General features: G+C 43.0%; 1 protein-coding gene across 1 annotated transcript in view; it reads right to left on the bottom strand.

Annotated features, from left to right (window-relative positions):
- Positions 1-24,049, bottom strand: part of LOC126986649 (uncharacterized) — a 109,168-nt gene that overhangs the window by 76,320 nt on the left and 8,799 nt on the right. Inside the window, exon 2 of the mRNA XM_050842924.1 lies at positions 1,674-2,455. Within this exon, the coding sequence (XP_050698881.1) occupies positions 1,674-2,112 (439 nt within the window). The 5' untranslated portion in view covers positions 2,113-2,455. The remainder of the gene's footprint in view (positions 1-1,673; positions 2,456-24,049) is intronic.

Genomic DNA, 24,049 nt, shown 5'->3' with positions numbered 1-24,049 from the left:
ATCCAGAAAATAACAAAAAAATCGCCTCAAAAATAAATAAGTGAAATAAAAAAACAGAATAAGAAATAAAAAAATCTATCCACAAAATAACAAAAAAATCGTCTCAAATATAAATAAATGAGATAAATAAACAGAATAAGTGAGTCAAAGGCGGTACTGAGTAAAGCCCTTTCCCGAGGATGTGAGTGAGGCGTGCCATGCAATATAGATGACTCGTGCTGGAGTGCTCTCTCTCTCTCTCTCTCTCTCTCTCTCTCTCTCTCTCCATTTTTCTTTTTTTCCTTAATTTTCTTCTTTTTCCTCATCTTTTTACTTTCTCTTTTCTCTCATAATTCTAAATCTTTCTGAACACAACACGACCCAAGTTTGTACTCAGTTCTCTCTCTCTCTCTCTCTCTCTCTCTCTCTCTCTCTCTCTCTCTCTCTCTCTCTCTCTCTCTCTCTCTCTCTCTCTCTCTCTCTCTCTCTCTCTCTCTCTCTCCACCCCTTCCCATCATCACAAATAATATCTCATTCCGTGTCATACTCCCATTCTCTCCTTCCTCTTCTCTTCTTACTTCTGTCCCTCCTTCCCCTTCTGTCCTTCCTTCCTCCTTCCCCTTCCCCTCAGCCCCACCTTCACCCCCCTCCCCCCGTACAGTGCCCGCGCCCCGCATCAGCCCGGCAGTACAAGGCTCGGCAAGACACGCGCCATCTAGCGGTGAGCTGTCTCATTAATGATTCACTCAGTGCTCGGCGGCTTTACATCGATGTGTGTATTTTTCCCTCGTTTTTTTTCCACCAGAGCTGTTTGTTGATGCGGCTGTTAGTGCTGCTGTGGCTGTGTTTTTAGAAATATTACTCCCTTTATTATTCTCTTAATTTTCAATATTAGTATTATATTCATCGTATTATCTATTGCTTCTATGCACACAAAATCAATGCAACAGCAATAGGAACAGAAGCTTATAATCATGCAGTATCTTCCTACTACTACTACGACTACTACTTATACTACTACTACTACTACTATTACTACTACTTCTACTATTACTACTATTACTACTACTATTATTATTACTATTATTACTACTACTACTACTACTGCTACCACTACTACTACTACTACTATTACTATTACTACTACTACTACTGCTACCACTACAACTACCTATTACTAAACAAAAATGTAATAAGTATAATAATTAGAATAATGATATAAATTTATACTACTACTACTACTACTACTACTACTACTACTACTACTACTACTACTACTACTAATAATAATAATAATAATAATAATAATAATAATAATAATAATAATAATAATAATAATAATAATAATAATAATATAATAATTATAATATTCCTGACCACTGATTCAGTGAGCCTTGAAGCTCCGTGGATCGGTAAAAACTTCCGCCACGCTTGAAGCAGCGTCGGGTGTGTTTGTGCCCCGCAAGGCTGCTCTGCGCTGCCCTGGGACGTGGCGGCGTGACGGGCGTCAGCGGCTCATGGACGGAATCATGTTGCAGGCAGTGGCCTCACGCGTGGCCTGTCACCGTGACGCCCCGCGCGGCCCAACACCCCAGCACCAACACTACGTACACACCTGACAGCCTGGCGGGGCGGACCTGCAGCAGCGGCCCGTCCTAGGTCTATCTGAAGAGTCACTGTGGGTGGTGACTTACCTGGGAAACTGAGGCGCACGGTGGGGAAGGGCGGCGTGCCGGGCACCAGCTGGGTGGTGCCGCCCGGAGAGGACACTGAGGTGATAAGGTTGATGTGGCAAGGGTAGGGGCAGGGCGCCCCCGTGCGGCTGAGGGTGGAGTAGGGTGAGCCGCCGATGCTGTGGCCGCGCTCCCGCCCCACCTCAAGGGGCGTGAAAGACAGGTTGAGGCCGGTGGGCGAGAGGCCGCGGCGGCCATCGCGGTCCACGGCCGGCGGGATGCTCGTGAGGCTGCCGCCGCCCACGCTGCCATCCAGGCCGCCGCCGCCCCCGCCGCCGCCGCCGCCATGCTGCTCCGCCCACTGCTGCTGGAACTGGTTGATGAACACCGGCAGCGACAACTTCCTCTTGTTCTTGAGCGTCGCGCGGAACCTCGTCAGTTTCTTCTCCACCTTCTCCATCGCGACGGCAGGCGGGCCGAGGCTACGGGGCCGCGCGCCGCGGCATGCCGGCGGCGCCCCACCAGACCCGCGGTGCCCGGCGAGGCCGTCCGCGCGCCCGCCTCAAGCCTGTCCGGCAGCGGGCCGTTCACCCACGCGCCGGGGTGCGGCCGCGCCCCACCACACACGCCCGCACGCCGCGCCTCGCTCGCCGCCACCACGAGCGTCACACTCACTGCTGGTCACTTATCCGTGTGCCATCACTCAGGTCACTCAGCAACAGGTGGACCGTGTTCCTGTCTCATCACTCGGGTCACGTGGTCACTGGCGCCCCTACACGCATCCTTCACCAGCACCTCAACACCTGTCGTCGGGAGGAAACACTTAGAACAACAGACAGAACCAACGAGAGGGCCGCAAAGAAAGGACGGGCGGCGTAGCACAGGGACGGGGAGGGGCGGGAGGCACTCAGCGGTGTGGGAGCGAGACTCACATCCTGCACCGCGGGCCGCACTGCTTAACGGGAGTCCGCGACACCAGGCCCACACACCCTCCCTCCCCGCCCGAGTCCTCCCTCACGCCCACCACCTCCGCGGGAACGAGGAGGAAGGTAGAAATAAACCTCCATAAACCCCTCAGTCTCTCAACACCATGCACCAAACCCAAGGAGGAGGGACGGGACGCGGAGTAATAATTAGGAGGAAAAATATTACGCGATACGCCAATCAACACCATCATAGCTTCGGTTTGTTTCCCTGGCACAAACACATTAAACATACAGTCCCTCAATGCAACGGCGGCACACGGCGTGGCGGCCAATAAACCGCTATGGTCCACCCACACAATTAACGAACACACACCAAATACTGGACACGCTTACCGCCTTCTCCCTCACTGTGTCCGACTCGCCCTCTCCTCTTCAAACTGCACGCTTTATTGAGAAGGAAGATAAGAGGGAAGGATAGAGAGGATAGAGAACAAAGACAGGAGGATAAGAAGAGACAGGAGACGAGGAAGAGGAGGACAGGATGCGGGAATAGGAGGATAGGAAGAGGAAAGGAAAGACAGAGAGAGGAGAGGATGGGAAAGGATGATTGAAGGGTATGAAAGGGAGGATAAGGAGGAACGAGAAGGAAGATAGGATAAAGAGGGAAACTAGAGGGCAGGAGAGGGAAGGTACGGAAGGTAGAGAATAAGGAAGAGAGATTGGAGATTGGAGGTTAGAAGAAGGAGGATATGATGGGGAGACAAGAGGATAGGGAGAAGAGATTAGAGGATAGGAGGATAAGGAATGAAGATAGGAGAACAGGGAGAAGAGACAGGAAGGGAGGGGGAGGATAGAGAAGGGAGGTAGGAGGATCGGGGGAGTAGATGTGGGGGGGGAGTGTTACAGACGACAGAGAGGCGAGATAGGAGGATCGAGGAAGGAAACTTAAGGGGTAGGAGAAGGCGGAGAGGAAGGGAGAGACAAAACGATAGGGAGAGAAGACAAGAGAGAGAGGAAGGGAGGGGGGGAGAATAGAAAGAACAGGCGGACTCTGGGCAGTTAAAAGACACACAAAACGACAGAAAAGAGGATAGGGAAGGGAGCTTGGAGGGGAGAAAACGTAAGATAAATATTGGAGACAGGAGGATGGGGAGGGAAGGCAAAGGGGTGGGAGGGGGGGGAGTGTAGGCAGAGCAGGTGGACTCCGGGCAGTTACAACACAAACATAACGACAGGAAATGCGCGCAAGGCAGACAGTTTGGCCCCACATTACACGACAATACAAGGCGGAACGAGCCCAGCCGCGTCGCCTCACCCCGACGGACACGAGGCAGCTTGGGTCGGTCTTCTACGCTCCAAGCTCCCTTCCGTCCTCTTTTCTGCCGTTTTGTTTGTCTTTTAACTGCCCAGAGTCTGACAGTTCTTTCTATTCTCCCCCTCCCTCTCCCTCTCTCTCGTCTCCCCCTTTCTCTCCGCCTTCTCCTATCCCGTAAGCATCCTTCCTCGATCCTTCTCTCTCGCCTCTCTGTCTTCTGTAACCCCCTCCCCCATCTACTCCCCCGATCCTCCTACCTCCCTTCTCTATCCTCCTCCTCCCTTCCTGTCTCCTCTCCCTATCCTCCTGTCTCCCTTATCCTACTACCCTCTAATCTCCTCTCCCTATCCTCTTGTCTCCCCTTCCTATCCTCCTTCTCGTAACCTCCAATCTTCAATCTCCCTTCCCTATCCTCTCCCCTCAGATGCTTCCGCCTCTAACGTCAACGATTCCCAAAGGCCGAAAAGGAGATCAATCGAGGCCTAATGAGTGTTTCCTTAGTTTAATGGTACAGTAAGAGGGTCAACCTACCACCTGGGTCATAAAACTACCGAAGGATATACCCAGAAATCCTACGAAAGCCTTGTCAAATGTGTGAAGTATTGCGTCAACCACTTCTAAAGGTCGAAAAGAAGATCAATCGAGGTCTAATGAGTGTTTCCTTTGTTTAATGGTACAGTAAAAGGGACGACCTACCACCTGGGTCATAAAACTACCGATGGAAACACCCAGACATCCTACGAAAGCCTTGTCAAATGTGTGTGCTCGGGCGCCGCACTGTTTAAGACTATGGCATGGCTGGCCGCGTCCTGGCACTGACCGTGTTTGTCCAGCCGACGGCAGCGACACCACAGCGGTCCTGGCGGCGCACTGGAGCACACCATTACGAGTGTTTATTGCTGTTTGTCTTGGCGCGCGCGTGTGTGTGTGTGTGTGTGTGTGTGTGTGTGTGTGTGTGTGTGTGTGTGTGTGTGTGTCGGGGCCTTTTAATATCACTTCATGTATCTTTGTCTTTGGTTCTCTCTCTCTCTCTCTCTCTCTCTCTCTCTCTCTCCGATACGGCACTGAAAATTATGTACCAATAAAAAATAATTACATCGTTATCATACACACGTACGTACAAACATACATACAAACTTATATATACACATACATACATACATACATACAATCACATATACATATCATTAATACACACAAACACATATACATAGATACAACCATAATAAGTACGCACATATAAATTCATTCGTCTACATACACACACACACACACACACACACACACACACACACACACACACACACACACACACACACACACACGCCAGAGACACCTGTGAATGGCCTCTAATTAACAAGCAATTATCACCTCGCAGACCAATTAGTAAACATGATAAACAGAACAGGTGACCCACCCCCCCTCCACCATCCCCCCTCTCCCCCCGCCCCCCTCAAGCGTGTACACCAGTCGTAGTTACTTGTATTTCATTATGGCAGATCGTGTGTGTGTTACTGTGTGTTGAGGGTGGGGGGGGGGGAGGGAAGGTATGTGTGTGTGTGTGGGGGGGGGGGGGTTGTGTGTGTGTGTGTGTGTGTGTGTGTGTGTGTGTGTGTGTGTGTGTGTGTGTGTGTGTGTGTGTGTGTGTGTCCTTTTTTATAGCTTTTCTTTCCTTCCTTTCCTCCTTGTTTTGTTGTCTTTGTTTCATTCTTTTTTTCCTCTTCTCTTTCTTCATTTATTCTTATGCACGAGTTCTACCGAGTGAACGCTAAACTAACCGAGACTTTTATATTTTTCGCTCTCTTTTTCATTTAATTTTCACATCACGTTCTCTTTCGCATGTCTCAGTACACAAGTTCTATCTCATTGTAATACAGTAAAAGATATTAAACCTCAATGACACTTCAGTTTTATGAATTTCCCCTTGCTTTTTTTTTTACAACAAAGGAGACAGCTCAAGGGCACAAAAAAAGGAAACAATAATAAAAAGCCCGCTACTCGCTCCCCCTAAAAAAAAAGAATCAAAAGAGGTGGCCGAAAGAGAGGTCAGTATGTTTGTATAGAATATGTATGGTTCCCTCTTTTTTTCATATTTCACTCTCTATTCGATTACCACGATAATATTAACACTTTTCTAACAATGTCGGCAAACACCTCCCCTTTTTATCATAGTATAATCAACTCCTGTATGCCACGTTCCCAATTAGCACGCGCCTTTTACCTTCGCATTCCAACATATAATTAAACTGCCCAGCAAATATGAGCCGAGGCACGAGAGTTAAGCATTAAGTGAATAGAAGAAAAAAACTCACTAGTATTTCATTATGTTAATCTTTAAGCCTCTGTTCAGTTTTCCATTTTTTCTCCTGACGTGAGTATTAATTGCATTGCTGTGTAGAAATTGGCGAATATACTTTATTACAAACGCTCTCTCTCTCTCTCTCTCTCTCTCTCTCTCTCTCTCTCTCTCTCTCTCTCTCTCTCTCTCTCTCTCTCTCTCTCTCTCTCTCTCTCTCTCTCTCTCTCTCTCTCTCTCTCTCTCTCTCTGTGTGTGTGTGTGTGTGTGTGTGTGTGTGTGTGTGTGTGTGTGTGTGGGTGAGTTAGTGTTTGTATGATGCAAAACACACACACACACACACACACACACACACACACACACACACACACACACACACACACACACACACACCAGACAGGATTCGTGTCCGCAAAATCACACGTGTATACAAAAGCTTGTGTGTGTGCGTGTGTACCTTTCGCTGTGTGCTCCATCAAGTCTGACACACACACACACACACACACACACACACACACACACACACACACACACACACACACACACACACCTGGTCGGCCAAATAACGGAGATGGAGCAAATAAAAAAAATAAAAATAACAAAAGAAAAACAAAAACGCGCTAATGAAATTCCTTGCTCGCACGACACGACACACATCCAGGTAACAAGGTACACACGCACACACACACACACGCACACACAGTCATGCACGCACACTCACGCCCCTTTCTTATCGCTGTATATAACTTTGTGAGTCGGTTATTATCTCCATGTTGCTATTCTTTTCCTTTCCTCTTTTTATATCTTTCTTCTTCCTTTTTTTCTATTTTATATTTCTTCCGTCTTTCTTATTGCAACCTCCCTTCCTTTACGCCCCATTTTGGTTTTATGTTTAACTTATTCCTCTTTTTTCGTCCTTCTTCCTCTATTTCTTTCCTTCCTTTCTCTTTTAAATTTTCCTTCCGTCCTCCTGATACTCGCAAGCAACCATCTACTTTTCGCCTAGTTTGGTTCCATTTTAAATTACACTCAAATTGACGATAGTAGTAGTAGTAGTAGTAGTAGTAGTAGTAGTAGTAGTAGTAGTAGTAGTAGTAGTAGCAAAAGAAGAAGGAAAACGGTAAGGAGGAGGAGGAGGAGGAGGAAGAGAAAGAGAAGAAGGTGGAGTAGGAGGAAGAGGAGGAAGAGGAGCAGAAGGAGGAGGAGGAGGAGGAGGAGGAGGAGGAGGTGGTGGTGGAATAACAACATTAGCATATAAATGGTTTACGTTACAATGGTATTATTACTACTACTACTACTACTACTACTACTACTACTACTCATAATAATAATACAATACTAATAACAACAATAACAATAACAGCGTCCTCTACACGTCTTTTATTTTTCCTTCTCTCTTTGTCTCCTCAGCTGGAAATGAGAACGTTACTCCTTCCCTTTCTCCCATTCCTCTGTTGGTTAATGACACCTCGGGCATATAAACTGTGTGTGTCTATGTGTGTGTGTGTGTGTGTGTGTGTGTGTGTGTGTGTGTGTGTGTGTGTGTGTGTGTGTGTGTGTGTGTGTGTGTGTGTGTGTGTGTGTGTGTGTGTGTGTGTGTGTGTGTGTGTGTGTGTGTGTGTGTGTGTGTGTGTGTGTGTGTGTGTTTATCTCTATCTCTTGCATTCCTTTCGTTATATTTTCCTTTCTTCCCTTCTTCCTTACACTGCTTCCATTCTTTATTCTCTCTCTTCTCTTCCTCTCCTTCTCTATAACAACGGGGAGGAGGAAGACGAGGAGGAGGAGGAAGAAGAAGAAGAACAACAACAACAAGAAAACCGAAGCAGAAGAAAAAAAAACGAGACAAACCAGAACAAGAAATAAAACTCAACATAATAAAACTGAAAACACCGTCACTTCGCTCAACTCCTATCCATGCCTTTCAACCTTCCTCTGTATACGAATTTTTGCACACACACACACACAGATGAAGGTCCCGGGGTGTGTTTATTGAGTGCGAGCGTCTTGAGGGAGCCTCGGCGCCCCTCTTCATTAGACTAATTGCCCAGGTAACATTTCCGGACACCTGAGATATTTCCCTCCCCTACCTGACCTACTCTTCCCCCCTCCCCTTCCCTCCCTCTCTTCCTCCTCCTCTTCCTTCTCTAAGACCTCTTGTTGCCCTCTACCCCTCCTCTCCCCTTCTCTTTCCTTCTATCTTACCTACCCTTCCCTCCAGTCCTCTTTCCGCTATTATCTTCCTTCCTCCCCCTCTTCTTCCCTGACCTCTCTCGTTGCCCTCCACACATCTTCTTCCCTCCCTCTTGCCTCCCCTTCCTCTTTTCCCCTTATCTGACCTCCCTTCTCTCTTCCTCCTCCTCTTCCTCTTCATTTCACCTATCCTCTTCTCTTTCCTCTTATCTACCCTCCTCCTACTCCTCTTTCTTTCTCCTTTCCTCTTCCTTCTCCTATCCTTCCCTTTCCTCTTTTCTCCTCCTCCTCCTCCTCCTCTCCCTTTCTCCATTCCTTTTTTCTCCTCCTGTCGCAACCCTTTCCTCTTATCTCCCGTTCTTTTCATCTTTCCTCCCTCTCCTCCTCCTCACCTATTCCTCCTCCTGACCTGACCTTTGACCCCTCAGCGATTGGTTTTATTAAGCGTGACCTTGACCTCTGACCCGACCCATGACCTTTCCTCAGACTATTTGGAGAGGCCTTAATTAAGTTACTCAATAGAAGGGATTGGCCCGCTCTCTCTCTCTCTCTCTCTCTCTCTCTCTCTCTCTCTCTCTCTCTCTCTCTCTCTCTCTCTCTCTGTATCTCTGTATGTGTGTATGTGTGTGTGTGTGTGTGTGTGTGTGTGTGTGTGTGTGTGTGTGTGTGTGTGTGTGTGTGTGTGTGCGCCAAATAGACAGGCAGATAAAACGTGAACCCACACATAAAAGAAGATGCAAGGAGGAGATGGAGGATAATGGCAGGAGGAACAAAGGACGAGGGAAAAAATAAACACAAAAGAAGCTAAAGAAACAAAAAATTATAACAAAAAAAGGAATGAAAGTCTGAGGGAGAAATGAAGAAAGACGTAAAAGAGAAAAGATTAAGGTAGGTAGGTAGGGCAGGAGGATAAGATGAAGGCAAGCATAGGAAAATAAAAACAACAACACGCTAACAGTGGGGAAAAAAGTAACATAGGTAAAAAGAAACGTGAAAGGTAGGCACTGATTGGGGTAGGGAGGGGTTAAGGTAGGTAGGTAAGAGGGAAGAGGAGCTGCATTGAGGCAAGGGACGGGCAGGTGCAGGTGAGAGAGAGACAGTGAGAGTGAAAGTTTGGGGTGGTGGTGGTGGTGGTGTTGATGGTGGTGTTGATGGTGGTGGTGGTGGTGGAGCTGCACTTGTTTGTTCTCCGATTTGACCTTTCCTCCTCTTTTTCTTCCTCTTCTTCTTCTTCTTCTTCTTCTTTTTCCTCCTCCTCCTAATCCTCTGTTACTAATTCTTAATCTTCTCTGTAATATATTTTTTGCTCTTTTTCCTTCAGGTTTTTCATCTTTTATCCTTTTTCTTCTTTTTCTTCTACTTCTTCTACTTCTTCTACTTCTTCTACTTCTTCTACTTCTTCTACTTCTTCTTTTCATCATCATCATCTTCTTCCTCTTTTCTCCTCCTTCTAATCATCTTACTCCTCTCCTTCTTGCTTTCTCACCCAGCAGCACTTTATTACCAAACACACACACACACACACACACACACACACACACACACACACACACACACACACACACTTGGACACGCTCGGCGACGCTATTATTTCCAGGGTAATAAATATTCTACGAAGCGAGGCGATTGTCAACTAGATATTGCAAAAGAGAGAGAGAGAGAGAGAGAGAGAGAGAGAGAGAGAGAGAGAGAGAGAGAGAGACAGATACACAAATGCAGATGTGTGTGTGTGTGTGTGTGTGTGTGTGTGTGTGTGTGTGTGTGTGTGTGTGTGTGTGTGTGTGTGTGTGTGTGTGTGTGTGTGTGTGTGTGTGTGTGTGAGGGGGTGTCGGGTGTCCCCTAATTAATGGAGGGGCGCAGGTCGGTTCCCCCCGCGGCTCAGGTTCGGCTAGTTTATGTTTGGTGATGATCATGATGAAAGGCGTGCTGAGAGGACCTTATTGATGTTCCTGCTGTCCCTGCTACTACTACTACTACTACTACTACTGCTACCAATACTACTACCATTGCTACTACTATAACAGACAATGGGCCAGTTTCACAGTTCCCCATGATCGGTTAGTAAGCTCCCAAACCAATACCAGAGCCTTCGAAATTTCCTTGTATAGTGTCTGGTGTTTATATTTAAGTTCACAAATTTGATGAAACTATACAGGAAAAGTCTTGTGTATTTAGTGTGGCATCGAAGACCTCACCGTTTTGGACTGTATGGGATTCTATAGTTTGGTTGGACTGTGAAATCGGGTCAAAATCATCAGAGCTATATTGAAAGTATTAACCAAACCGAATCAACAATGCCAAGAATGATAATGATGATGATGATAAAAATAATGATACTAAGAAAAAGAAGAAGAAAAAGAAGAAAAGAAGAAAAACAATATTAATACAGAACATAATAATAATGATCATAATAATAATAATAATAATAAGAAGAAGAAGAAGAAGAAAAAGAAGAAGAAGAAGAAAAACAACAACAACAACAGCAGCAGCTGCCCACAAGACGGGAGGGAAAACTCGACAGTCAGCCAGGCGGTGAAAGTGACCCCGGCGCCAAGGATGGGCAAAAAAAGAATAAAAAAGCTAAACACACACAAAAACAAAAACAACACAAACACGCCCACGCAACCAAACACACACACACACACACACACACACACACACACACACACACACACACACACATACACACACAAAAAAAAATCCCTCTAAATAATATATATACACGAGAACACCTCCCTCCCAAGAAAATACAAACACATAAACAACCACACGCAAGCAAAAACAGAAAAACACACACACACACACACACACACACACACACACGTAGGCAAACACAGCACCCCCCCGCCCCCATGATAATACCCATTCTCCTCACCCCTCCACCACGAAACTATAAAAAAAATTCACACGAGAAAAAAGTTATGCTACACACAGAACCCACGCAAGCAAACACACCCACGATATCAAACACACCCACACCCACACACACACACACACACACACACCTACAATACCCCCCTCCCCCTTACACACACAAACCAACACAAACATCCACAAGTCATCGAGAGAAAAAAAAGCATTAAGCAGGCAATAAAACGAAAGTGAATATATAAAAACTGGATAATACAGAAAAAAAAAACAACGTCAAACCAGTAGGAGCGTCAACCCCACACAGTGACTGGCCGAGCAATAGTTCCCAGGGCAGAACCAACGTCACTACGAACACCAGGAACAGCGAGAACGAGAAGGCGAAAAAGAAGAGAGAGAGGAGACTAAAAACAACACTGCCACAGGGATTCGGGTTGTACTAAAGGAAACTGATACAGGCAAGATTCCTTAACTTTCCTATCCATTCTTTTTTAATATTCCTTCCTATCTTTCTTTCTTCCCTTCCTCGGCAGGACATACAACCACCCAACCTCTTGCGTAAGGGATGGGGCGAGATACGGAGAGGCAATGAAGGGAAATGGAGGCTTAAGGAAGGGAACCTATATTGGAGGAGGGAGAGAAAACTGAGACTCTGAGGGATGAAAGGATGGAGGGAAGTAGAGAGAAAGGGTGAGGAAGGATTGAGGGAGAAGTTTGAACGGAGCACAGGAGAATTGAAGGAGAGAAAGAAGGAAGGAAGGGAAAGAAAGAAAGGAAGGAAAAAAGGACTATTGGAAGGAAAGAATGAAGGAAGGAAGGAAGGATAGGAGAGAGGAAGGAAGGAAGGGAAAGAAAGAAGGAAGGAAGGAAGGAAGGAAAAAAGGACTATTGGAATGAAAGAATGAATGAAGGAAGGAAGGAAGGATGGGAGAAAGGAAGAAGGAAGGAAGGAATGGAGGAAGGCAGTATAGAATAAGGGAATGAAGCCAAGAAGTAATAAAAGAAAATAGGAATAATGAAGAGTTGAATGAATTAGGGAAAATTCAAAAAGGAAAACGAAGGCAAATGAAAGAATGGATCAAGGAAACAACAACAAAAAAAACAGAATGAGAAAATAAACCCAATAAAAAAGTAATAAAACAGAAATAATGAAAGAGTTGAACAAATGAAGAAAATAAATAGAAATAGATGGAATGAGGAAGGTAATTGCAGGAACAGGTATATAAAGAAGGTAAAAAATAAAATAATAGACATGGCGGTCATTTCAACGCAAGTGTGAGCCATTACCGAGATTGCCGGGGGTTGAGAACTGATACCAGGCGCCTCCAATTATTATTATTATTATTATTATTATTATTATTATTATTATTATTATTATTATTATTATTATTATTATTAAGTTAGGATGATTATTTTTCTGTTTTCTTCGCCCTCCTCCTCTTCCTCTTCCTCCTCCTATGATATTTCTGTTATTCTTATTCTCATTATTATCATTATTGCTATTGGCTTGGAATTATTACCAACGTCATTATTAACACGATTATTTTTTTTTGTTTCTTTCTTTTCTTCGTCTTCCTTCCTTTTTTCTTCCTTCGCCTCCTCTTCCTGTCACACTACTTTCCGCTGACCTTCTCTTCCCTTTTTCTTCCTCTTACTCCCCCTTCAACGATTGCTCAGCAAACTACTGGCGCACGGTATCTCGGGTAACATTCACAATTGGCTTGTGGACTGGCTCTCTGAGCGGAAACAGAGAGTAGTTCTAAACGGTGTTACATCTAACTGGCTCGACGTCAGAAGCGGCGTACCTCAAGGATCAGTGCTTGATCCCATGCTCTTCTTAATTTATGTTAATGATATCGATGATGGGCTCACTTGCAAAGTATCAAAATTTGCTGATGACACAAAAATTGCTAGTAAAGTAACTGCGACACTCGGCGAAGAAGCTTTACAATCGGATCTAGATCGACTTGCACGTTGGGCCAATCAATGGCAAATGAAATTTAACGTTGACAAATGTAAAGTGTTGCACATCGGAAAAAATAACAATCGCGTTCGGTACGTAATGAATGGCCAACAACTTTCTGAAAGAAGTAAATTTATTCAGCCTATCAAAACGAAGAATGCGAGGCGATCTAATAGAAGTGTTTAAAATGTTTAAAGAATTCAGTGATATTAATGCGGAAGATTACTTTACAATTGATCGATCAAATAGAACAAGAAGAAATCACAATTTGAAGATAAGTGGTAAAAGATTCTCGTCCCACGAAGCTGAACTCTTCTTCTTCAATCGAGTTGTTAATGTTTGGAACTCTCTTCCCTGTGATGTCGTTGATAGTACAACAGTTACGGCCTTCAAGAATAGATTAGACAAGTGTTTGAAATCCAACCAGCAACTAAGATATTACTCATTGTCGTAATAACGTTAAGTTCTTTCGAATACTGGTGTCCTTGTCCGTTTTTATCGCCCGGTTAGTGGTAGCAGTAATGGTAGTTCTTTCCTCTTTCCTACATAATTTCCATGCAGTTTTTCCATGCTGCATGGTTCTTTTTCCTTTCCTGCCAGCTTTGGCTGGAGGGATAGGGGGTGGGGAGGAGCCTTCGCCTTTGCTGTCCTTCATCTTCCACCTTTGATTAGATAGTTAGTGTAGCTTGTCACAAACAGCCCCGTAAGGACCAGCAGGTCTGCTGTTGTTGTTCTTCATTGGTGTTCCTTTGTGTTCATCCCCTCACTCCCCTTTCTTTCCTTTCTCTTCCCTTAACAACCCCTTCTTCCCCTTCCTCCCCCTTCCCTCTTATTCCTTTTACTCCACTCCTCTTCCCCTTACTCAATCCATCTTTCCTCTACTCCACATTTCTTCCACCTTTCTCCATTCTTCTTCCCATTCCTCCCCAGTCTTCCCCTTCCTCCCCTCTCTTCCCCATACTCCATTCTGCTTCCCCGCCTTACAAATCACGCCAGAAAAAAAGAATAAAAGAATAAAAATAGAAAAGAACAAAAATATTACTGCTTAACAAAAGGCCGCCAAGGAAAGAATGGAAGGCAAAGAAAAATTTAAGCCTTTCATTAGACGGAATCAATTAAGAGAGAGAGAGAGAGAGAGAGAGAGAGAGAGAGAGAGAGAGAGAGAGAGAGAGATAACCCACTGGAAAAAGACACCCGAAATCCTTAGTATCAACATTGACACACACACACACACACACACACACACACACAGGCAAATGGTTCTCGTAAAAAACACAATAGATTTCTCTCTCTCTCTCTCTCTCTCTCTCTCTCTCTCTCTCAACAAACACAAATATCACGAGTCCGGCAATTTATATCCAGTTATTTTTCCTCCTCCTCCTCCTCCTCCTCCTCCTCCTCCTCCTCCTCCTCTTCTTCTTCTTCGTAACAAGAAAACGGCAATGAAAAGCATAAAAAAAAAATCCAGGTAGTAATAGAAACACAGATATAATAAACAATAATAAATAGATAGAAAAATAGATAGGTATAAATATAGATAGATAGATAGAAAGATATAGAAATAGAAAGATAGATAGATTTAAACTCTCTCTCTCTCTCTCTCTCTCTCTCTCTCTCTCTCTCTCCCTTCATCTCCTATCTTCTTTTTTTCTCTTTATCTTCTCTATCTTTCCTCTTTCCTGTTTTATTTAGTCTCATCTCCCTTTCTCCTATCCCCTTCCCCTTCCCTCCCTTCTTTCCCTTCTTTTTCCTCCCTTTCTTATTCCTCTCTTCTTTCCTCTCTCCTCCCTTCACCCTTTTCAATGCTTTACCTTATCTCCGTTTCTCCAAGTCTCCCTTCCTTTCTCCTTCCCTTCTCCCTCCTACTTATCTCTTCTGTTCCCTCTCCCTCTTTCCTCCATCATGCCTAATCACTCCTCCCTTCCTCTCCCCTTTCCTTGTCCTCCTCCTCCTCCTCTCTCCAGCTAAAAAGTGGATCAAGGTTATGTAACGAGTCTTTCCTCCTCCTCCTCCCTCCCTCCTTCCCTCCCTCTATATCTCTCTCCCTTATTCCCCTAGCACGTGTTCTCTCTCTGGTTTCCTACTAATCCCCTTCTCTCCCTGCCTCCTCCTCCTCCCCTTCCCTTCTCCTCTCCACCCTTCCCTCCTTACGTCTCCCTTCCTCCTCCTCCTCCTCCTTTAATATCCCTATGTAATACAACTCCTGTCCCTCTTTTTCTCTTTTCCTCCTCCTTCTCCTTCTCCTCCTCCTCCTCCTCCTCCTCCTCCTCCTTTCAATCAGTAGTTCCACATCAACCACACGGAAGATACGGTTCAACGACATGGAGGAGGAGGAGGAGGAGGAAACCTGTTGCTAGGACAGTTTCATGTAACCCCCCCCTCGCCTAACACACACACACACACACACACACACACACACACACACACACACACACACACACACTGCACTTACGTTATCAACAACTGGCATAAAGGAATTAAAGAGGAAGATAAAAATAACAATGATATGGAAAGGCCGTTACAATTTCCTAGATGGAGAAAAGAAAGGAAGGAAGGAAGGAAGGATAGAATGGAAGGAAGGAAGGATAGAATGGAAGGAAGGAAGGAAGGAAGGAAGCAAGTTATGTGGGAAGGAAAGAAAAGAAGGAAAGATACGGGAAGGAGAGGGAAGGAAGGAAGGGATGGAAAGGAGGCAATACGAAGAGGTGAGAGGAAGGAAAAAAAAAGAATAACTACACGAGAATAAGATAAAAAAAGGGGATGAAAGAGAAAGAAGAATGCGATAGGAGAAATGGGGACTGAAAACAAAGAAAAAAATGAGAGAAAAAATGAGAATACAATTAGAAGAATGAAAAAGCTGTTGAAGACATATCTAGGAGAAGAGGTGAACAAGAACATAGGAAAGAGGAGGAATATAAGAAAGCAAATAGATTACCATATAAGCGGAAGAGAGGAACGAGGAAGAAGAGCACTGTACGAAAGAGGAAGAGGAGGAGAAGGAAACAAAATAGGAGGAGGAAGACACTAACGAAGATCAGATAAGAGAGAAGGAGGAGGAGGAAAATGAAGGGTAAAGGAAGAAAGAAACAATAGATAATTAAACTGAAGAAAGGAAGGAAGAAAGAAGGGAGAGAAGAAGAGAAGGAGAACAAGAGTAGCACATGGAAGAAGGGAGATAAATAAAACATGATTAAGATTACCAAGGATGAGGACAAGGTAATGATAGACTGCAGGGAAGAGAAAGAACGAGAGAAAAAAAGAAGAGGAATAAGAGAGTGAGAGAGAGTTAATTGACAGTCTCAGAACACGCAAAGAGAGGAAGAAAAATATGAACGCAGAATAAAAATAACGAAAGATAAATATAGATGAAACAGGAAAAGAAGGAAGGAAGGAGGAAGAGAAACAAAAAGGGGAGTGTCAACGAAGAAAAGAAATGACACGAGAAGAGGATAGGGGAGGAAGGGAAGAAGAGAGTGGTGAAGGAAGAGGAGAGGGGAGGAAGGGAGGAAGAAAGGAGAGAAGAAAGAGAATAGAGGGGAAAAAAAAAGAGGAAAAAATGAATTCGTGGTCAAAGCTTTTCCTCACTAAGACCAATACACCAAAAAGAAGCTCCTTAAATATATTCCAACAAAGGACAAAAAGACGAAAAACAACAGTTGGAAGAAAAAAAAAACAGGAAAAATTACTGAAACAAAAAACAAAATCAGGAACTTCCTAACTATATTCCAAACTCATAAAACTCCACTTTCATCGCTTCCCAGTACTTCCCTCTTCAATTTCTTCTCATACTACTACTAAGAAAGACGACTAATAACGTTGGGTGTATCCATCAACCTGTAAAATATGGTTGATAGAAAGATCGTGGGGAACAGGTCAGGTTGCGTGATGGGCTGGGAGCAATTTCAAGGGAACGGCCGAGGAATGGAAAGCTTGTAATAACGGAGGAAGGTATATGGAAAGGAGAAGATAGGAAGGAAGGGAAGGGCGAAGAAGGGAGTGTCAGGGAAGAAATACGGCAAGTGACTAATGAGAGGAAGGGGACGAAGGTAGAGAAAGAGGGAGAGAGGGAGAGAGGGGGGGAGAGAGACAAAGAGGAGAAGAGAGAGAGAGAGAGAGAGAGAGAGAGAGAGAGAGAGAGAGAGAGAGAGAGAGAGAGAGAGAGAGAGAGAATGTTATTTAATAGAAGGTACAATGGTGAGTCTTTTTTTCTTTATTTACAAAACAAGGAACTAATTAGCAGGTGTGTTAAATTATGGGGCAACGCTGTACCTGTGCTTGCTCTCTCTCTCTCTCTCTCTCTCTCTCAGATTGAAGTTTTATATTTATGAAGCGTCCATGATTGTGATATAAAGTGTGTGTGTGTGTGTGTGTGTGTGTGTGTGTGTGTGTGTGTGTGTGTGCGTGGGGGTCACCGGAGCCCCGCTAACACATATACGTCACGTGACCACAGAAGTAACGTAACGGCCGTGACGCAAAGGCCAAGAAAAAAAAACTAAACACACACACACACATTTTGAAAGCGTTGAATGGAGAGAGAGAGAGAGAGAGAGAGAGAGAGAGAGAGAGAGAGAGAGAGAGAGAGAGAGAGAGAGAGAGAGAGAGAGAGAGAGAATTTTTTTTTTCTTCTCCCTTCCAATCGATTTCCCTCTCCATTCTCCTTCTTTCCCTCACCTCTCTAGTTTTCTTTCTTCCCTCCAAACATTCCTCCCAATTCGAAGTTTTCCCTCCTTCTCTCCTTCCTTTCCCTCCAGTCTCTCTCCTCCTAATCTGAAGACTTCCCTCCTTCCCTCCAGATGTGCTTCCTTTCCCCCAAGCCTTTCTTCCTTTCCTCCCGGACTTTGTGTTTCTCTCCTCCTCCTCCTCCTCCTCCTCCTCCTCCTTTTCCTTCTTCCACATATCATTCTCACTAATTCGTTCCTTCTGCTTATTCTCCTCCTCCTCCTCCTCTTTCTTCTCCTCCTCCTCCTCCTCCTCAGTAATCTCACCACATCAGTATCTTTTATTCTTCGGCTCAAAACAGTCTTAGAAAAGAATAATGGTAACATTTCTCTTATTCTGCTTCTTCTTCTTCTTCTTCCTCCTCCTCCTGCATTACTCTCCCTGGCTCTTTTCCTTCTATAATCATGTCTTCTTTTTCTTCCCTCAACCTCTTTCTTTGCCTCTCTATCCTTATCATTACCTTCCTCCTCCTCCTCCTCCTCCTGTATGCGGACAGATTTTTGTGTTGATTTTAGAACTAAGCTGCCACGAACGTAACAGAGAGAGAGAGAGAGAGAGAGAGAGAGAGAGAGAGAGAGAGAGAGAGAGAGAGAGAGAGAGAGAGAGAGAGAGAGAGAGAGAGAGAGAGAGAGAGAGAGAGAGAGAGAGAGAGAATAAAAAACAGACTTACAAGCAAACATACCGACCGACAGACACACACCGGACATCTAAACAAAAATAGAGAGAAAAACTGATAATAAAAAGCTCAAGACTACTATATTTATTTCCATATAAATATAAATAGACAAAGTGACTGAAATGGCAGGAAAATTAATAAAAGGAAAGCGGCAAAAATAAACGAAAAAAATATAAATCCTTAGTTTTTCCTGTTTCTAAAAAGCTCAGTTCTAATTACATGTTTTTTCCATGTAAATATAAGTAAACAAAGGGGCAGACAGGTACAAGAACAGATAAAATTTAACTATAAATATCCACCAACAATTCATTAAGGTGAGAAAGCAAATCAATGAATAAAAAAAAAATAGATAAATACTTGTTTACTTGTGACTTTACGTCGTTACCATCAACCAAGTTCTCGACAATGTTTTAACCCCTTGACTGCGGATTTCCTACAAGAAAACATCACCAAGCTACAGGAATGGATCAAAAAGTGGTTGCTACAATTCAGTGAAGAAAATATAAAGTCATGTACCTTGGAAGGGGATATCCAGCACACCAATACCACATGGGAAACACTCCACTATCCACCACAAAGGCAGAGAAAGACCTGGGAGTTTATGTTACCAGGCTACCAGTGAAAGCCAAATCCGTGCCAATCGCAGCGGACGGGTTAATTAACAATGAATAAATAACACCAGGAATTAATTAATGTAATCAAATAAAATACTGAATAGATACAAACATTCTCTTCGATTTTTTTATATTGAAGGAGCACACCCTATGGTTGCGCGTGGCCTCGATGCTCATCTCCGAAGCATATATACGGCCCCAGCCCGTTCTGGCGCAGGCAAGTATTTATAGTGGCGCCATCTTGCTTTGCTCATGCTGTCCCCTTGAGCTCATCTTCGATCCTCTTTTTAGGGAGGGAGTCCAGAGTCCGGGTTGACAGGTGGTCTTCAGGACAACTTGTGGGTCGTCTTAGGGGAAGGAAGGGAAGACCATAATGTTACTACGTTCAATTACTGTGTGGAAGGGAAGAAAAGAGGGTGAGGTGAGGGTTAGAGGAAGGGTAGGACACAGACACCTTTAACTAATAGGCAACTCGCCGGTGACAAAAAAAATGGCAGCCTGCTTGTCGCTGCGGGCAGGACAGGAACCCTCGTCATCTTGAAAGCCGCGCCGGCACTCTGACCACTCAGCCACCGCCTCCCCGTAAGAAATAAACACATTCCCTCCGCATAGTCCACATCGTAAAGGCATCCGCCACATTCTCGGTGGGGTGACCTTCGCGTGTCGCTGCTGAAGATTCGTGGGACAAAGGTCAAACGTTTCAGGTGTAAGAACGTGACAGTAAAGTAAAAAGTAAGTAAAGAAGCTAATCCGTTTTCCAGGTAAATTCCAGGTAAAGCTTCAACGCATTCCTCAGCTGTTATCTCTCTCTCTCTCTCTCTCTCTCTCTCTCTCTCCCCATTAAATATTTCCCTTTCTCACGCTTCGGTTTCATCTATTTTGCTCAAGTCGTTACATTTTTTCCTTTTATCAAGTTTTTTTTATTCCTGCTTGTTTTTTTCTTTGTAAGCTTCGAACACTATCTGTCTCCTTCATTTCTATTCCTTATTCGTTTGTTTCTTTTATTTCTTCCTTTTTATTCCTCTTTTTTTCTCTTTTGATTTATTCTCTACGTTAGCTTCACTTTTATTTTCGCATTATCTTCTTTCTTCCTTGCTTTCCTTTTCCCTTCATTTATTGTCATCTTCCAATTTTTCCTTTGTTCCTCCATTCCTTTCCTCTCCTATTCCCTCTCCTTTATTCATAACTTCTCATCTTCCCTTTCTGTCTCCTAACTTTTTACTTTCCTTTCTTTACCTTCTCCCTTTTCAACATGTTTTACTCATTTCCCTTCTCCCTTTCTTAATACCTCTCTCTCTCTCTCTCATCTTATTTCTATCTTTCACTTCTACAGTCTCTTCTCTTTCTTTCTCCCCTCAAAGTTCCTAATCTTCTCCCCGGGTTAGCCAGTTTTCTCCCCTTTGGTCACTCTCTCTCTTCGTGCTCTCCCTTACATCATCATCATCAGCATATCCATATTTATTCCCACGGTCTAATTATCAGATCTAAAGGTACATTTATCACGTGTTTTAATGCCCTTTTGCCATTGATATATATTTTTTTCCACTATAATCACTCAGCGTCTCCCTCCACTTCACTATCATTATCATCATCACTTTCATAATTAATATCAAAGTCAAATTATATATCTGGTCCAAAGGTACCTCCCTCACGTCTTTTAATGCGCTTATTCCATTTCCTTATCTTTTTTTTCTACTTTAATTATTCAACTCCGTCCAATTCAAGAGATTCTATACATTTTTTCTATTGGTCTAATCCGTTTACCTGTTTAATTAAGTTACCCTCCAAGCTAAAGGAACATTAATCACGTTTTCTTTTATGTCATTCTTCCATTTCCTGATACTTTTTCTACTTCAAATATTCAGCTTCTTCGTCCAGTTTGAGATTCTATACATTTTTTTCTATTGGTCTAATCCGTTTACCTGTTTAATTAAGTTACCCTCCAAGCTAAAGGAACTATCATCACGTTTTCTTTGTCATTCTTCCATTTCCTGATACTTTTTCTACTTTAAATATTCAGCTTCTTCGTCCAATTTACGAGATTCTATATATACATTTTTTTTTCTATTGGTCTAATCCGTTTACCTGTTTAATTAAGTTACCCTCCAAGCTAAAGGAACATTCATCACGTTTTCTGTCATTTTTCCATTTCCTGATACTTTTTCTACTTTAAATATTCACTTCGTCCAATTTACGAGATTCTATATATACATTTTTTTTCTATTGGTCTAACCCGTTTACCTGTTTAATTAAGTTACCCTCCAAGCTAAAGGAACTATCATCACATTTTCTTTGTCATTCTTCCATTTCCTGATACTTTTTCTACTTTAAATATTCAGCTTCTTCGTCCAATTTACGAGATTCTATATATACATTTTTTTTCTATTGGTCTAACCCGTTTACCTGTTTAATTAAGTTACCCTCCAAGCTAAAGGAACTATCATCACATTTTCTTTTGTCATTCTTCCATCTCCTGATACGGTTTCTACTTCAAAATTTCAACTTCTACATCCACTACAAGCGAATATATATTTTTCTTCTATACCTCTAAGTCATTTACCTGTTTTTAATTAAGTAACATCCCTTTACTACCTGTTTCAATGTTGCTGCTACACTCAAAAATCCTTTTCACTGTATTTCTTCGACTTCTTCGCCTCCTTTAATTAACATGCATTTCAAGGTATCCAGCGTCTGAGGAGTGTTCATAAATTTCACGTGTCCCAGCGCTCCTCTAAATACCCGTGGTCCTTTTCCGTGTACTCTCTCGATTATTCGTTCTTTTTCTTTGTTCTTCGTGATGTAAGTTGTCTTTACCATTCTCTTTTAATTCAGTTTATTAGTGTTCATTCTTTTCTTATTTTTTCTTTTTTTTCAGATTACTAGTTTACTTTCTTTCCCATTCTCTCTTTTTATTTCTTTTTATTCAGTTTATTAGTCTTCAACTTTTTTTTTCCAGTTTACTAGTTTACTTTCTCTCCCATTCTTTTTTTCTTATTTTTTTTAGTTTATTAGTTTTGTCTCCATTCCTCATTATTCCTTTTCCTTCAGTTTACAAGATTCTTTTTTTCCCCACTCTTTTTTTCTTCTTTTTTTCAGCGTATTACTTTTATCATTTCCATTTTTGGCGGGAATTAATTTTTTTTTCTGAGCATTAGTTGGACTTCTTCGCCTCAGTATGGAATTATATTTATGGATTTCTAGAAGTCCTTTTTTACAGCTTTCGATAGAGATCAGATTTCTTTTTTTGTGTGTGTGTGTGTTTGTGCGATGCTGTCCACTAATTGCTCCTTTCCTCGCTATAATGAGTGAGTCCCTTTTCATACAGTTTCCCCCCCTTGACCTGAAGTTATATATTATGCACAGACTTTCACCAAAACCAAACGTCAATACACATAATAAAGCTGAACGTCTATCCTTGTTTTCTCCTCTTAATGTACCTGAATTTTCCTTTTCTTTCCTTCTGTCTTTTCTCAGTGACCAAAGGGAAGATTTTATGCAGACACAGAAATAAAACATCACAACACTGCCCATGAAATAAAGTAGAAAGCCTGTATTTATTTTCAACTTCTTCTGTACCGGACTTTTTTCCTTGTGTCTTTTCATCTCTACCTCAAAATTCATCCATTGAGGACATAAACAGAACTATAATCCACGCAAAATATACCTGAACGTGTGTCGCTAGATTCTTCTCTTTTTTGCCCTTCCCCTCCTCCTCTTTCGCTTGTCTGTCTGTCTTATGTATCTCTGTTCTGTCCTGTTATTTTTTAGTCAATAAGGAAACACAAAAGAAACGTGTCTAAACTCCACACAAAATAGAGCTAAACACCTTTCCCTATTTTTTCCCTTTCTGTATCTGACTTCTTTCCCGTTTTTCGTCTGTCTCTCATCCCAACCAGCGCAGCATCACTTCATCTCCCACATCAAAGAGATCGAAGAGGTGGAGGAAGAGGGGGAAGGAGGGCTGAAATGAGGGAGTACGGGGGAGGGGGGGAAAATTAATACAGAGAGAGAGAGAGAGAGAGAGAGAGAGAGAGAGAGAGAGAGAGAGAGAGAGAGAGAGAGAGAGAGAGAGAGAGAGCAAGGCGTGGGAAGACTTCGTGACAAATAGCCAATACTCGTACGCCATAGAACTACAATTATACCTCAAACTGGTATCACGCAGGCACTAAAAAGCTACGAGATTATACGGGAAAAAAAACACCATCACCATCTATCCATCAATTCATCTATATATTCTTTCACTCATCTATTGTTAACTCCTATTTCTCCCTTTCCTCCTATCCTATTCTATCCTTGTATACTCGTCTTCTCATTTTTCAATTCACTCTTTCTTTCCCTTAACTTTTCCGCCCTTATCTTTTCTCATTGTATTATAGGTCCGCTTTTTGCACATTCACAACACTGATCAGTCTTATTCCTTTATGCTTCCTCTCATTGGGTATTGCAGAAGAGGACCGTATTTGCTTCTAAACACCTGCTTCGCCCTTACATATTCTCATCTTCCTGTTCTTCGGCTCTTCCTCTCCATTATTATTTTTTTTTTTTTTTACTAGAGGAAACAGTTCAAGGGCAAAAAAAAGAAAGGAAACAATAATGAAAAAAAAAAGCCCTCTACTCACTGCTCCTAATTCTATATCTCTATCCTTGCTTTTTATATAGTCCCTCACATGGTCCAGTTCTCCTAATCTTCAGTCCATTCTCCCTCTATCATTCTATCCTCGCATTTTATATAGTCCCTTACATAGTCTAGTTCTCCTAATCTTCAGTCCATTCTCCCTCTATCATTCTGTCATTGCATTATACGTATTCCGGTCCTTCTATTCGTTAGTC

This window comes from Eriocheir sinensis, chromosome 62 (assembly GCF_024679095.1).
Source record: "Eriocheir sinensis breed Jianghai 21 chromosome 62, ASM2467909v1, whole genome shotgun sequence".
Classification (NCBI taxonomy): Eukaryota; Metazoa; Arthropoda; class Malacostraca; order Decapoda; family Varunidae; genus Eriocheir; species Eriocheir sinensis.
This window is presented reverse-complemented; position numbering and strand designations above follow the sequence as displayed.